We start from the raw sequence: 16,784 nt of genomic DNA, 5'->3' as shown, positions 1-16,784 counted from the left end.
TTTGTGTGTCAGTGTGTGTCTGTTTAGGTACAGGAGAAATGTGTGAGTTACTAAAAAAAAAAAAGTTCAGTGTCTGCACTTTTAATGGCACTTTTATAGGACTGAAGAAGGATTACACTTTTTTTTTACAGGCAAAGAGTCAATTTACAGTGTATAAACTCCAAAACAGTTACAGGGGTTCAATATCATGATCATATTCACAATTTAAGGCAAAACTTAACAACCGATTCAGACCAGTTTCTTAATAAAACTCATTCATAACAAAAGTTAGTCTCATGCCCCTCCTCCTACATGGATATTTTAACAGTATATTATGAAAGTGTTCTGGGTTATTTACTTCATAATTAAACAAAGGACTCCAAAGTTGCATTTAAGATCATTTATTTGGACAAATCTAGTTTCAGGTGGTTAAGTTTTCAATCTGGATCTCTTCCTGAGAGAGTCACAGCAATCGAGCTTTTATTTTCTTGAGTCCTACCAGGAGGTTGCAACTATTAGATCAACCAGTCCCTGCAAATTTTACTCAGTTTTGCGATTTTGACCAATCCTTGCGACCAATCTCCTTCGCCCCCCCTGCCCCTTTTTACTTCCTAGAATTCAGGCCTATAGGATGAAAACATGACCAGTTCCATCAGATATTACTGGTGAAATCTGTGTTTCAGTTTTCTGAAGTGTCACCTGAAATGGATGGAAAACTGCTGATAAGAGTCTGATAAGATGATGGGCCCCCTGAGACGTCCTCATTAGGTATAACTGAATTTTCTTGTAAAGTGCATATCTGTTCATAGTTCATAATTAGGTCATGGCACTTTCAAGTGATACTGCATTCCAGTTCAGACAAGACTGGTGGCGTTATATCTTACTGACAAGCTTTGTTTAAATGAGCACTCTGACAATCCGAGGTTAAACAGATTCTTCCTCTTGGATCTGTCTCATCCCTGGAATGTTCTGCTGCATATTTATTTCTAGTAAATTGTTAACAATCAACAAGCTGGTATTGTACAAGTCAGGTACAAGCTAGAAGTGATGATTAGTGCTAAAGGAGGAGTCCCTCTCTTAAATGGAGGGCAAAAACATTTGCTGGTGCGAGGAATCAAAGGCAACCTGTCAGAGTGATGAAAGTTTATTATGCCATTATTGGCTGACAACATAAATGTGCAACAGAGACATAAAAAATACCAGAAATCACCTCCTGGTTCCAGCAGAGCCTGTACTTTAACCTATTCTGCAGATTCACTGATTTTTTTCATTATATTTGACAACTACATTTATCTGTTTATTAGAAAAACAATAATAGCACTCAGATATTTTTGAAAAGAGCTTTCTAAAAGTTTCTAAGTCCAAGATTACAACTGTGGGAGGGCTGTTCAGATGGAGCAAAAAGGACTATAACCATTTAATTCTTTTAAGTTAAGAAAGTTGAGTGCCATTCATGATTTTAAGTCGCCCATACAGTTTAACAAGACATTCGAGGGACTGTAGGTTTTTTCTTGAGGGGCAGATAGATCAGCATGAAATCTTTTTTTATCGTTTTTATTTAAAATTGAACCAGCATGACCATGTAAAGGGAAAATAGAACGGGACTGAGAATAGATCCTTGTGGGACCCCACAGTTAAAGGGAAACCAAAGATGACAAACTTCCTAGTCTTGGGGTCTTTTGTGTAGGACTTAAACGGTTCTGAAACTGTTCCATTCTTCCCAACGCAATGCTCCAGTAGAGAAATAAGAATATTGTGATCCGCTGTATCAAAAGCTGCATTCTCACCAGCATGTCAAAAGAAAATAAAATAAAAAATAACTTTTTTTGCTTGAGGTCCGTCTTTGTCTCAGCACTTTTGTGAACTGCTGGAACACATATACCTTTAAGCAAAGGGAAATATACAAATAATATGCAAATTTAACTAAATATATCCTTGATACATAAGCCACTTGCCTTTTATAGTGTATTACGTGCTAAGTTTTGCCACAAATTGTGAAGCTGATGACTAAAACTTGATGTGATTATTTCGACAATAGTGCACACCTTCACATTTGTCAGACTCGACGTTTGCCTGTTCACCAGGTTTAGCGAAGACTCTGTAGACGTTCTTCTTTTTCCATCATTGTTACGTACCTTGTCAGACTGTTCTAGATTTGACAGCTGGTAAGTGCTGTGATTTCGGACGCCAGCATGTGTGCACACATCTCTGAAGCCCGGCTCGTTAACACGTGCACGAGTGTTTGTGTCCGGATTGTTAAATGACGGTGTTGTGCATGCACCGTGTTGTACGGCATGTCGTGTATCTGACTGAATAAATCTGTTTTCTAAGAAACTAGGTGAAAATAAGGTGAAAATAAGCACCTGGACGTGTCCAGTAGCTGCAGTTTTCATATGTCGGCAGTGATGCAGAGGGTGTGTTCTTACACCTCATCATCACTGTTGGGCGAGGTCACAGCAGCAGCTAAGATACAGTTATAAACCAGAAACAATCCTTTTTGTTTTGCTTAGAAGCTGCTCTTCATGTTTACTGACCTGCCCGGTGTTATAAGCATGATATGCAACAGCAAATTAAAAAAGTGGGATTGGAAAAAACTCCAAAAAAATGTAAATAAGTGACCTATGAAGACTTTTATTCCACTGTAAACAAAATGAAGCCAAGAGATGTCTTGTCTGGTTTTGTCAACTTTGATTTATATTTATTCTAACATTTAAGTCCTGCAACACATTACAAAAAAGGGTAAGGTTAAAAAAAAGTTATTTTAAACAAGTAATTTTAATAAGAACTCCAAATCATGTTTTGGTAGAAAGCAGCATTGACCAACGGCTGAAGCATTTATTAGGAGCTGAAATAACCACAAGGACAAAAGCTTACCTTCAGAAACTTTTGTAAAGCTTTACAATGCAGAGTTACATTTACACAAGTCGATTAAAACTCAAAACACAAGCCTTATTATCTCCCACAAAGGCTGACAATAATGCATGTCTGTTACCAAAATATCACATGAACCTTTAATGAAACTCGCAGATATTAGTCACTGATGGTACATCTACAGCTGATTAACTTTTGGATTCAACCTGATTCAAGATGGCCGCCACAACCAACTGACCTTAAAGAACACAAAAAGGACTATAACGCAGTCAGTTTTAGAGATGTTGACCAAAATCTTGGTGTGGTAGTGGCTGAGGCTGATCAACCAACTTGCAGTCAGCTCTGAGTCTCTGTTAGCAAAATGTCGGATTGTATGGGGCGCCGTTTGTAAAGGAGCTTGTGCTAAAAATTCATGCCTAAATTTTGTCACATTTAGCTTCTGCTAAAAATTCATGCCTAAATTTTGTCACATTTAGCTTCAAACACTGTTTAAAAATGTAGTGTTGATTTTCTGATGTCNNNNATGTTAAATGTTAAATCTAAATGTTGTAAAAAGTGACATCAGAAAATCAACACTACATTTTTAAACAGTGTTTGAAGCTAAATGTGACAAAATTTAGGCATGAATTTTTAGCAGAAGCTAAATGTGACAAAATTTAGGCATGAATTTTTAGCAGAAGCTAAATGTGACAAAATTTAGGCATGAATTTTTAGCACAAGTTCCTTTACAAACGGCGCCCCATAGATTGAAGTTATATATGTATAAATAATCATTGTATTTACGTTTATAAAGGATTAACTTTTGGACCCAATTAATTTCAGAAAAGCACAAAAATGGCTATAACTCACTAAGTTTTACAAAGATTGTGCTAAAATTTGTCCTGGTTGCAGCTGAGAGTCGTTCACAGCACATACTCCAAGTGCTATTCAATGTTTGAGAGTCAACCCAAAGTAATCACTGGATATACATCTGCAACTGATTAAGTTTTGGATTCCATTCAATTCAATATGGCTGCCACAGCTAATCAAAATGATCAAACAGAATCATTGCTGTAACTCAGTAAAATTTCACAGATACTGAGCTAAGATTTAATGTGGTAGTAACTGAGAGTCATCCCCAACACATGCTTTGAGAACAGACTTGCACAGAACGTTATTTTTAACGGTTTAACCTAAATGGCTCCCGCTCCGTGATTAGTCAATATCAGATGATCTTAGTCTAAAACTCAGAGATGAAAGGAATGGGCGATTAAACGTGTCGTCCTGTGGTGGCATCAACTTCTTCTCGCAATATCATTTGGAAAATATGGCATGCAATAAATGCAAAAATTGATGTTTTTCTTCAAAATAAGTTCAAGCTGACAAACCCAAACATGAAGTATTTTATATTGATTCGCTTTGCAATAAAATAGGATCATAATAAATGTAAGAAATATGATTTTTTTTGTAACTTTTTGCTGTAACATATATTACATTAGTTTTTAAACACTGATGTAAATTATATAAGGTGTTTTACCCTTGAGGTAAAGCAGTCTGTGTGTTAACTGTGAAATGTTTGAAGGTATTTTTAGGCCATCTCCTCTTTGGGGAACAATTACATTCAAATTTCCCACAGACACGTATTAAAGGCTGTACAAACGGAGGAGGTGTTGAAGGTTTGATGTTGATCTGTGATGATTTCCCAAGTGGAGGTTTATTGAGTTCCTCCAAAGGAACAGACCCTGAGCTGCTGGAGTGTTTCATTAAAACGAGCTGAGATGAAGGAGGAGGACACCTTAGGCGAAGAGGATCAATTTCTGATCCTTCCCACACCTCTGGAAATGTTCTTTACATCCAGACAGATTAGCTGGCTTTAGCACTGGAAACAGCCGCACAAAGGGCCAAAAACATCTCGTCACAATTTTCTGTTAAATGAGATAACTCCTCTGTGGAGGAATGAGAAAATGTGGCTTTCTAAATATAGTTATTATAAAAAAAACAATGCATAAATTGAATAAAAACTTGTCTTTAGTTATTAATAAGCCATGCCCAAGAGATTAACAAGGAATTGGCAACAAAATGTGCATCTTTCAACCATTCTTCAAAGAAATGCCAGAGATTTAAACTGAGATAATTGTCTGACGAGAAGCAAGGTTCGTGTAAATGACGTTCCTTTTTAATCCAAGTAAGATTTTGCAAGAAGTGTTTTTGAAGTATGTGTTGAGTACGACTCTCAGCGACTACCACATCAAATTTGATCTCAGTATCTGTATAACTGACTGCATTAGAGCCATTTATGTGTGGGCCAGAGCCAGTCAGAGGTGACTCCAAAAGTTAATCAGTACGAAATTACTTCAAATTTTGAAAACCCTCGATTGCTTATAATCTTGTAATTCTGACTCATTTTAGAAGTCTGTGAGACATTTTTTTCCCCCCAGGTGAAGGTGATTTTCTTTTTGCCCATGTCTGTGTCTGAAGCCTTGGCAGAATATCTCATGACCCAGTGGACAGATTTTATTGAAACGTTAAGAAAGTAATAGCTGCATGTACATCTACGATTCAGTAATTGTTAGCATTACCTCAGATTTCACAGCGCCATCATTTCTCATCAGAAGATGATCTTAGTTTAAAACTGGCATGAAAGCTGGTGGATGATATGCACTCCTTTATTCTGGGCTGTAAAGTCTTTTGGCCTTTATTTTTTTATAAGCTTGAACCTCATTCAAACTGATGATTTTTGCTTTTTATCTTAAAGTTTTACGTTCTCAGTTAGTAATTTTGACTTAGAAAACCCAACTTTAATCTCCTCTAATCTCATCAGTTAGACCTTTGACTCATTGAGTTCAGTATTTGACCCATAATAAGAGTTTGCTCTTTCTGATTTTGCGAAGAAACCGGATCTTAGTCGACAAAATCGATAAACATTTTCATTTTTATGCGATGCCAGTGTTAAGAAGCGAAGTTCATTGATCTGTGCGCAGCTGTCAGAGTTTTTAAACAAACCAGCAGAGGGTGACAGGATGTCTGTCCTGCAGCTGGAACACATGCAGATGTTCCTGCGTGACGGTGATGAACAGATCGCTCCTGAATGGAGACGTGTATTTGTCAGAGTGTTGTTACATCAGCAAACGCACGGCCGCTGCAAACAGACGAGCTGTATCCGTACGACCTCAAGTAGAAAACAGATGAGCTTTAAGTCCCATCTGTCGCTCTCAGCCTGAGTGTGTACGTGTGTTGAAGTGTAACAGAATATCTCAGGGTGTTGCTTTAAATATGTGTGCTGCACCGACAGCTGTTATGAGTCTTGTGACAGTCTGTCCGCATGTCAGTGCTCCATGTCTTCCTTTTAAAGTCATAAAACTGTAATTCAGAGGACATTTTGCGGAACATCCCGGCAGTCGGATGGTTGTTTGTGGTATGAATGAGATCACTAATACTACAGACACGTTACTGAAAAAGGACAAACTCTTTTATCAAAGAGTTTTAACTGAATGATGAACATTTACAAACTTTTCAAACATCTAATAAAAGTGATCAACTACACAGCAACTAAATATGAAACGCCTAGCATTTAAGCATTGTGCCCTGCATTTCGCCCACCACCTTTCATGACAGAGTTTTAGACTAAGATCATCTTATGATCAGAATGATGACGATCTAATGATAAAATTATAGCTGTTTTGGTCAAACTTTATAAATCATGTTATGACTGATCTCATGTGGGATGCTGAGATCTCAGAGTATGTGTTAAGAATGACTCTCAGCTACTACCTCATTAAATTTTGGCCCAATATCTGTAAAACTGACTTGTTTAGAGGTTTTTTTGCATTTGAAAAAGTTGATTTGCTGTGGAAGCCATCTTGAATTGGGTTGATGTCATAAGTTAATCACTAGTAGATGTTCATCCAATGCTTATTTTCTCAAAGTTTCATTAAAATCCTTTCAGTATTTCATGAGATATTTTGCTAACAGACAGACAGTGTTGACTCTAACAGTTAATGACAGAGTTTTAAGCAATCATGTTCAAATATGTGTTGTGACGGACACTCAGCAACTACCACACCAAGGTTTAGTTCAGTAACTGTAAGATTGGCTGTGTTATAGCCTTTCTGGATTTCACAAGGTCAGTTGGCTGTGGTGGCCATCTTGATCAAAGTTGACTCAAAAAGTTAATCAGTTATAGACAAACATCCAATGATTACTTTCTGCAAGTTTCATGAAAATACACCAAGTGGTTCATGAGCTATATTGGGGATAGACACACACACACACACACACACAATATTGTCTGTCTTTATTTTTCAGCAGCAAGTATTAATTACAGAGATGCACAACAAAATGGAGACTGAAAACGCACTAAAGATAAAAAAATAATAACATTACAGAAAAAAAACCCACAAAAAGTGCAAAACTGCTATTAGGGTAGAGCTATTAGGTTATTGTTGAATACATAATACAATCTTAAAAAGCATCAAGAAAAAAAAACAATTATCACAGTGAAGCAATCAGTGTCTATACAGGAATACAAATGAAATTCAGGTAAAATAAACAGAGGAATAAAACAATCCAAAAACCTTCAGAGACAGAAAGAAATGCTTAAAAAATGTAAACCAACTGCAAAAGGGGAAATAATTACAAAGGAACAAACAAAACTGTGTTATGTAAATAACAAAATGGCCACAAAAAAAGAATATTAGAGAAAAAAAAAAAAAAAAACAATGAGATGCAAAAAAAAAACAACAATTAAAATTGAAATTTCTTGGTTTTATTATTTTCTTAACAATGTTGGCTTAATTAAACCTTAAAAACCCATCCATTGACTAGCAGGTTACAACTGCATGGACTGTTAAAGCCGTTGTCATGGAAACACTCCTATTCATGGGAAAAGACTGACCTCGGGTCTCAAAATGGACTCTTGAAGAATGTTCCTGAGCTTATCAAGCAGACTGAGACGATCAGTAATTGAAACGCTCGTTTGGGTCGCCGTCTAATTGTGCTGCTGCAGCCTGTCCTCTGATTGGACCGTGCTTGTTTCCTGTGCGCGCTCTAAGCTGTGCTGAATGTTGCACAGAGGAGACTGGGGCGCTTAGACAGACGTGAGTCAGACACGGCGCCAGACTGGCAGAAAGTGGTGCGGGGTGTAAAGATGATTTAAAATATGAATGTGTTTCAATCTGCCACTCAGTCCAAAACATCTGAACTTACTCCTTCCTCCCCACAGAAAATCAGACAGCATCGGTCAGATCCAGTCTAGCGTATGTGTTTAGAGACAGCGGGAACGTAACGAGGTAACAGAGCTGACCTGACTGTTGGTGTCTGTTCCACCTGCAGCCGGAGAACCTGCTGCTGGCCAGTAAGTGTAAGAATGCAGCCGTCAAACTGGCTGACTTTGGATTGGCCATTGAAGTTCAAGGAGAACAGCAGGCTTGGTTCGGTAAGTTACACACACACACACACACACACACACACACACACACACACACACACACACACACTTGTAGTTGTCCATTGAATCCAGTGGTGATGCCCACTTAGCAATGAGTTTTCTGATGGCTGAATAATTTTAACCTGGACCCACAATATTTGTTGCAGGTTGAAGAAGTATGTGGTGGTGGTGTTACAAGTGAGCCGTCACCTAGCGCTCCTTCCATCCTTGATAACTTGAGTCCCATCTAATCACAGTTGTGGTCAGCAGCCACGTATTCCAGGTCCCCAGGCTTAATTTAGTACCTTTTAGCACTGTTGGTCTTTGTAGTGCTTCTTCTATCCTCCAGCAGAGCGTTGACCTTACTGTAATTGGCAGCACAGCACTCAGCCAGGCATCTGATTAATCCAGCAGCCTGATAACTTGTCCCAGCCATCGTAGTTGGTGCTGGATGATTATAGCCTCAATGCTTTTGCAGTCGGCTTTACTTCAGGTAGTATCTTACTGGGCTACAATTGTTGATGACTCATTGGTGACTCTAAATTGCAAGAAAATGTGTAAATTTTCTGTTGCAGTCTCACTGAGTTTTGAGTGTTGGTGACCAGCAAGCTGTGTTTTTTTTGAAAAGGATGCCTTACTGTCATGTGTATGGCTTGCAAATCTGCATTCTTGACCATGCACATTTTTTTGTTGCCCACCTCATCCCACTTTGTACCCACCTTGTCAACCGCCCCCATGATATAATGCACTAAAGTGCACTTCTGAGATGGTTTTAAGAATTAATGATCATTTTCATTAATTCATTGCAGAGTAACACATTCAAGCATTGAAGTTTAGTTGTTGTTTTTTTCAGGAAGCAAAGGTAAATGGGTTCAGCTGAATTATAAGGAAAGGGGCACTGACTGACTCAGACGAGTGCTTCAAAGTGACACTCTTATTTTTGACTAAGAGCCAAGGCAAAGATCTTTTATGAAGAGACTGTAGCAACGTGAGAGTCCTGCCTTAAATGTAGCATGTGGTGTATGTGAAATTAGCCTGCATAAAAAACGAGTTTAAAAACCCCCACTTTGCCAGAAGCATTTTGTTGTTGTTGTTGTTAAATTAGGAACTTGGAACCTAGTCTGTCTTCTATAAGTAAAAAGATAATATTTATTAACAGGATTTGTATGAGTAATATACCAGATGGGTTCTGTATTAGGTATACCTGCTTCAAACTCACTCAGAGGTGCATCCCTGGCTAAAATCTATTCTCATTCCCACCCAAGCTCAAATTCCCACAGCACCGAGGCAAACAAGATGACATTTGGAATCTTATTACATTATTTGTGGTAACGAGAGCAAAGTTTCCATTTATTACACTGACAGAGAAAATGAGTTACAGTCCAGTCGTGGGTGGAGGAAACTGATTAAGACTTCCAGAAACTGATTACCTCTGAGAGTGAAGGCAAGGCCATTGAGCAGATGTGGTTTTAAAATATGAGATTCTTTGGAAAATAGTTGAAACTGAGGTTTTGCAGCAGCAATTAGGTCAGAATAATGGGGAAAGCAACAAAATGATGCTAAAGTATAGAAAAGACTAACAAAGGAAAGGCCGCACCAAGAGTGAACGGGGAAGTCGTGATGTAGTTCAAAGTAAAACCCTTGTTAAATTGAAATTGTTCAAATAATTTATGGTTCAGCAGGATAATTGTATTGTTCAGATGCAACGGTGCAAATAAATTAAAGTACTAATAAATTGTGGTACAGACTTTTGAATGGATTGAGGGTAGAAATATTAAAAAAAAACATACACAGACATAACAATTCTCTGTATTAACTTTATACAAAAAGTTCTCAATTAATGACAGCACTAGATATCATCCATCCATCCATCCATCCATCCATCCATCCATCCATCCATCCATAACCACTTATCTGAAGTATGGTCGTGGCGACATGTAGACTTATGCCTCTAGGTCTAAGGCTGAGCCTGGCCAACCTTTGGAGGAAGCCGTTTCATCCACTTGTATCCAAGATTTCCTTCATCTATCTCATGACAGTGGGTGATGATTGGATCACAGATGGACCAGTTAATCAAGAATCACCTTTTTTTTTGTCAGCTCCTTCTTTACTAAAACAAACAGGAGCAATGCCCTGATCAACACTTTAATTAGCCCCATAAAAAAAAATAAAAAAGAAAACTTTTCCAGCAATCTTTGGAGATTCTCAGCTCTTTTAAAGTTCTCGCCTACTAGTCCTACTTTGTGTTTGTTTTTTGTGTGCAGGCTTTGCAGGAACTCCCGGCTACTTGTCCCCCGAGGTGCTGAGGAAGGAGGCGTACGGCAAACCTGTAGACATCTGGGCATGTGGTAAACTCTCCGTCTGTTTGTCAGCGCCTCCACCTCTTCGTTCTCCCTGCTTGTCGCTCATTGAAAAGGTTGTGCGTCTGTCTGTGTGTAGGTGTTATCCTTTACATCCTGTTGGTCGGTTACCCTCCATTCTGGGACGAGGACCAGCACAAACTCTACCAGCAGATCAAAGCGGGAGCGTACGATGTGAGCGCTTCTGCTTGTCTCGCACGTCAACTCAGGCATTTTGATGTTTACATTTTTTTACATGTATGGGGGCATGCACGGGTGTGGTTTAGTTTCCCTCTCCAGAGTGGGACACAGTGACTCCAGAGGCCAAAAACCTGATCAACCAGATGTTGACTATTAACCCCGCCAAGAGAATTACTGCCCAGGAGGCTCTGAAGCACCCATGGGTCTGTGTAAGTATCATCTAGCAGCCATTTACTCCTGACAGGAAACAATACTTTTAAACCTCCTCTTTGACTAATTACTTAGTAAGTCTCCTAATATCATTAAAAAACTACATTATAGGTCTCACTTTTGTTTTTGTCCGAGTTGCTGCTGTAGTTTGCTAAGGTCATCAAACTTCTTTAATTAATCAGACCGTTCATGCTAGCAAGTTTGTTCTCTGCTTTCTCTAGTTCAGTATCCTGTATTTATTTCGCTGGCTCTGCTCCATGCCATCTCCTGAACGAATAAAACCCAGTAAATCTGGATTTTTTTCCCAGAGACACTGTTACATCAGGAGCCCCAGAATCAACAAAAAATGTTGTACAAAGCAGACTCTCTCCAACAGCTCCTGCCCACATAAACCTGTCACTGCCAGGGTGGCTTTTTTCTGTGATGTTTTTATTTTCAGCATCTCTCTTGTTTTCGTTCACCCCACAGCAACGCTCAACGGTGGCCTCAATGATGCACAGACAGGAGACGGTCGAGTGCCTGAAGAAGTTTAATGCCAGGAGGAAACTCAAGGTGTGAAAACTCTAAACGGGTCTGAAGGACATTTTTAAACCTTTGCTGATCTGGCACCACATGTAGTTTTAGTCATTTATCAACGCTATTACACGCTTACATAATTAGAAATGATTCTTATGAGAGTTTCAGACGCAGGGTGTTTGGATCATACTTTGATTTATTTAACATTCTTTAACAAAAATGTGTAAAACCCTGAGAAGATTAGGTGAAATGACTAAATAAAAGCAATAAAAACTTACATATACAACAGTATGTCTTTAAATCTTTCATTCCTTGGGCCTAAAAGGTAATTATTCATTTGAATAATGTTTTTAAAATAACTATTACTATTTGTAAAACTAGTAAGTATATAGGAAGTAAAAAAGTAAACCACTGTTTCCAATTCTGCTGGATATCTGATTTGGACTTGTTTCTTGTCGTAAGATGACATTTGTTGTGAATCTATGCTGTATAAATAAACTGAAATGAACTGAATTAGACAAAACACTTTAGCTAGTTACAGCTAATAGCTAAAATGTTAATGCTATGGCTATACAGTCTTCCCAGTATTTGTTTTGCTCTTGTTTTATTTGTGTAAATATATTTTTTGTGCTAAGATGAAGTTTATTTTTGTGCTTACTGCGCTATGAAAGCAGCACTTGAATCTAATTTTTATAAAAGGAAATACACAGCTTGATCAGGAATAGTGTGCTATATTTTTGGGTTTTTGTGACTTTTTTTACTTTTCAAAACATTTAACTTAATGTAAAAAAAATACACGGAGATCTCTTCAGTTTCTTCAAACACATTGCTCTTTTTGAACCCAGCTTCAGCATACCTACTCTATTTTTGTCTTCTTATGATACTTTCAGCTTTTAGCTACTGTTCAGCTCCTTTTAACTTTAAGATACAAATTTGCTAATATTAGGTTCAACATCTCTTTTGCTACTTTTACCAACTGTTGCTAAATTTAGTAATAGCTTTGCTAATTGTAGCTTTTGTTCTGCTATTTTTAGTTTTTAGCTTGTTTTCTGCTCATTTTAGCCTTTGTGCTGCTCATTTTAACTTCAACAACTTGCACTATTGCTTTCACACTGCAAAAAAAAACAACAAAAAAAAACAATTTCTCTAGTTTGATCAGTTTTTTAAGACGAGAAGATGTAGTGTCAATCATTTGGGTGTGAAACCAGCGCCGACATGTTAAATTCGCTTTCTTCACTACTGTCTTCTCCTTTTCCCCTCAGGGTGCCATTTTGACCACCATGCTCGTCTCCAGGAACTTCTCTGGTGAGTAATGTGCTTTGAAGAGATGAGGGTGAGGAGGATGGAGTGGCATGCCATCTGTCTTCACTCACACACAAATACAGTCCCACACATATCAGGTTATGGAGTGGCAAGGAGCAATGAAGAGACATTTGCTTGGTTTTCATGTCTCTAATGCTCACAAGGTAAACATTAGCCGCCAGTTATATTAGAAAAAGCCTCACATCCTTATGATGTATAGAAACCAAGTTTTTCTGACTATGATTCCCAAAACAGATCAATACAAAATCTAGGTGTGTTCTGACCAAAGAATAAATCTTAGTCTTAAACTCTGGCATGGAAAGCAGCAATATGTGCCAGTTTAAGGGATGCTAGGCTTTTAATTATTGTAAGAATTACTCAGCCAGTAAAAAGAAAATGAAGACAGGTTTCCCTCTACTGCAGGGGAGGCTTTAATTAAAAATCATCTCAAGTTATACTCCATAATAATGCTCCACCGATTCCAAACAGCTCACACATGAGAGCATCAGCTATAAAAAAAAGGACTAAAAGAAGGGGGTGAATCAAAGAAACAACAAATGAAAAGACCAAGAAGATGAGAGGAAACACAAAATATGGACATTTTAATTGGAAAAATATGTTTTTTTTTGTTTGACGTTTTAAAAATCTAAAACCTAACCAGCTCGGTTATTAAAACAGACCATTACAGCTGGTTTGAGCTTGTTAGTTTTTGAGCATAACGCTGGTTGAGAGCGCACCATTCCTGTAACACTGACCACTGAACGATGCATGAAGGCAAATAAACTGGCTTCCACAGTGGCCCATTAAACCCGGCTGAAATGAATGAGATGCAGTGCAGGTTAATTTTGGACCGTTAAAGAAACTTCATGTAGCAAAGAGAGAACAAGATAAAACTGCATTTCCTGCGACAATGCAGCGTGAATGCTGAGTGCTGAATGACATAGCTAAAATCTGTTCAAAAAGCTGAAACTGAGTTAAAATATTTGAGGAGCTGAACTGTCAGTATTAGCTAAATTTGAACCGTTGAAGTTTTGGCACAAAATAGGTGAAAAATTCCTGTAATCGGCTAAAGAATATACTGTAAATCAGTTGAACTGTCAGTATTAGAGGAATTGTCTGAAGAGTTGAGGTTTTAACACAAAAGTACTTAAAAACTAGTTAGAAGGAAAAACAGGAAGTTTAAAGTTGTGCTCAATTCTCAACTCTTGCAAAGGGATGAACGGTATTGTTTTGAAAGTGAAAGATTTTTAAAAAGGCGTGAGACTAAAGTTGGATTTCTGCTCCATGAGACGAGAAATCTGCCGTCTCTGACCTAGCAGAGAAGCATTTTGTTCCGCAAGGACATTTTATACTCCAAGACAAATCCCACTGGCGATCTCCATGAAGCCAATCCTCCCGCAGTGCGTTAATGTTGGACACTGACAGAAACACAACCAAAGAGATAGAAGTTTTTCAGTTGATGGAGGAGAAGGAGAACATCTTATTTTATGATGTTTTGACCACTGTCAATTCTTGCTGTCCATGCCAGCCTCTGCTCAGGAGAGATTAGTAATCACATTACAAATATTGGATCCCAGAAGCTAATGTTAGCTCACAGCAGCTTATACTTCCAGCATGGCCGCGGCCTCACTGGTTCCCGAGCAATTCTCAGAACAGCGAGGCCACATTAACCACCCCGTCACTTCACATTCCTGGCCAATGACACAGTAGTTGACAAAAAACCCCTGGGAGATAAAGGTTCCACCCAAACCTTGTGTGAAGAATGGCCTCTCAGAGCTCCTAGGCGAACAAAAGCACGCCACTTTTGGTCTTGCAACTGTGTCAGAGACGCAGTCACTCAGAGACTCCACTTCTCCTGGAGTGGAAATCCAGCTTAAAGAAAAAGATATAAAAAAAGAAAGAAACACGGAGAAAAAAAGAGAGATAAAGAAGAAACTATTGGCATTTTCTGTGAAAAGGCATTGTGAATAATCAGAAACTACAGCAAGAAATAAAAGAAGTGGAGGGATTAAATCAGAAACCACAATTAGAGATGATGAAAATAGCAAAAGGATATCAGAAATAAAACCAAAAATGAAGGAAGTGTCAAGAAGATAGATAGATAGATAGATAGATAGATAGATAGATAGATAGATAGATAGATAGATAGATAGATAGATAGATAGATAGATAGATAGATAGATAGATAGATAGATAGATAGATAGATAGATAGATAGATAGATAGATAGATAGATAGATAGATAGATAGATAGTGCAGACTTATATGATTGCTTAAAGAAAAGTAAATGAATTAGTGCTGAAAAATACAAAAGGGTGACATGGCAGCAGACTATAACAAAAAAGGAAACTGAGGAACAAGGAACCAAAAAGCTGACAGAGCAGCACAAACAAAAGTAACCGAAATGCTAGGAGCATGTAGGAGAAAAGACAAACTAACTGGATGACCAACTGATGACTGAATGAGGGCCCAGAGTTTAAGCAGAGAGGCAGTGATGAGGCAACAGGTGACAGCTGAGCTTAATGAACATGGGGAGCAGGTGTGAATGGTTATCAAAGAGCAAGAATTACTGAGGGAAAGAAAAAACTGAACACGGAATGTAAAGAAATAAATAAGGAGTGTGAAAAAGAAAACACAACGAAACACACCTAAGCCACAGCAACCAAAAACCCACAAATCCACCAAACAAAACAGAAAGGACCCACAATCATGACAATGTGTAACAATCTAAAAAGAGGATGAACTTGTTAAAATGTGTCTAAACCAGTCCTGTTCTGCTGTTTCAGTGGGCCGGCAGACTACAGCCCCCGCTGCCGTCAGCGGAGTGGCAGGAACCACCGCCGGCATCGTGGAACAAGGTGCACATTTCCCCATCTTCTCTCTGCCTCCTTTACATACTTCCTTCTCACTGATCTGACACGATTAAATGGAAATCTCCCCGAGTCACAGCATCTCCGGCTCCTTCTTTGGCTTGTTTTAATCTCCCTTTTCAAATCTTTCTCTCCCTCCCGCCCCGTTCGCCTTTAATGCATCTCAAATATTCGCCAAGGTAAGCGGCCTCATCGCTCATCTGAGAGAGGAGGGTATTACTCCTCAGATCTTTTTCTCCTGGCATGGGTTGAGACGTCTTTTGGTTCGTGGGGAATTAGGAGATAAAACAATCCAGTTTGAAGCGTATGCAGAATTTAGGATGTCAGGTTTTAAATGAAAATATTCCTTCATGTTCAAGCATGACTGATACGAAGGGCATCCACACCTACATAGTGCTTCAGTGTCACTGTGAGGGGGGGATTAAGATCAGCATGAGTGTTGCTTTCTGTGCTGTTTCCTATTCTTTTATCATTATCTCCCAATGCCTGTGTCTGAGTGTGTGCTTAGGTGCTCATGAGTCAGTCAAAATATGTCATGAACCACTGGACGTATTTTGATAAAACATTCAAAAAGTAATCCTGAAACATACATGTACTTTGGAGTCAACCTGATCTGAGATGCCTACCACAACCAACTGACCCATAAAAAACACGTAAATGGTTGTAACTCAGTCAATTTTATAGATATTGACTTTAAATTTGGTGTGGTAGTAGCTGAGACTGATCCCCAACACATATTCTGAGCACGAACAGATCATGCAAGAAATTAAAATTTTAAATTTTGCTATTAACTCTATGGAGTCAACAAAATCAATCCATTAGTTCATGAAACATTTTGCTAACAGACTGGGGTGTCTGTTAGCAAAATGTTTCATGAACTAATGGATTGATTTTGTTGAAACTTTCAGAAAAGCACTATTGGATGTACCACTACAATTTAGTAATTTATGGAAGGAAATAAATCCAAGATGGCCACCACAACCAGCCAATGTTAGAAAACACAAAGACAGCTGTATTTTAGTCAATTTTAAAGATATTTTACTAAGATTTGGTGTGGTTGTATCTGAAAGTTATCCACAACACACTCGTCAAG

At 38.3% G+C, this 16,784-nt stretch overlaps 1 protein-coding gene across 8 annotated transcripts in view; it reads left to right on the top strand.

Moving 5' to 3' along the window:
* The window catches only part of LOC108245388 (calcium/calmodulin-dependent protein kinase type II subunit beta), a 50,238-nt gene that overhangs the window by 14,048 nt on the left and 19,406 nt on the right, over window positions 1-16,784 (top strand). For all 8 annotated transcript variants that reach the window (XM_037979565.1, XM_037979562.1, XM_037979567.1 and 5 more), the window contains exons 7-13: window positions 8,161-8,263; window positions 10,519-10,602; window positions 10,694-10,788; window positions 10,881-11,003; window positions 11,473-11,556; window positions 12,783-12,825; window positions 15,608-15,679. In XM_037979565.1, the coding sequence (XP_037835493.1) occupies window positions 8,161-8,263; window positions 10,519-10,602; window positions 10,694-10,788; window positions 10,881-11,003; window positions 11,473-11,556; window positions 12,783-12,825; window positions 15,608-15,679 (604 nt within the window). The remainder of the gene's footprint in view (window positions 1-8,160; window positions 8,264-10,518; window positions 10,603-10,693; window positions 10,789-10,880; window positions 11,004-11,472; window positions 11,557-12,782; window positions 12,826-15,607; window positions 15,680-16,784) is intronic.

This window comes from Kryptolebias marmoratus, linkage group LG14 (genome assembly GCF_001649575.2).
Source record: "Kryptolebias marmoratus isolate JLee-2015 linkage group LG14, ASM164957v2, whole genome shotgun sequence".
Classification (NCBI taxonomy): Eukaryota; Metazoa; Chordata; class Actinopteri; order Cyprinodontiformes; family Rivulidae; genus Kryptolebias; species Kryptolebias marmoratus.
The sequence above is the reverse complement of the archived record's forward strand: the minus strand, read 5'-3'. Positions and strand labels throughout refer to the sequence as shown.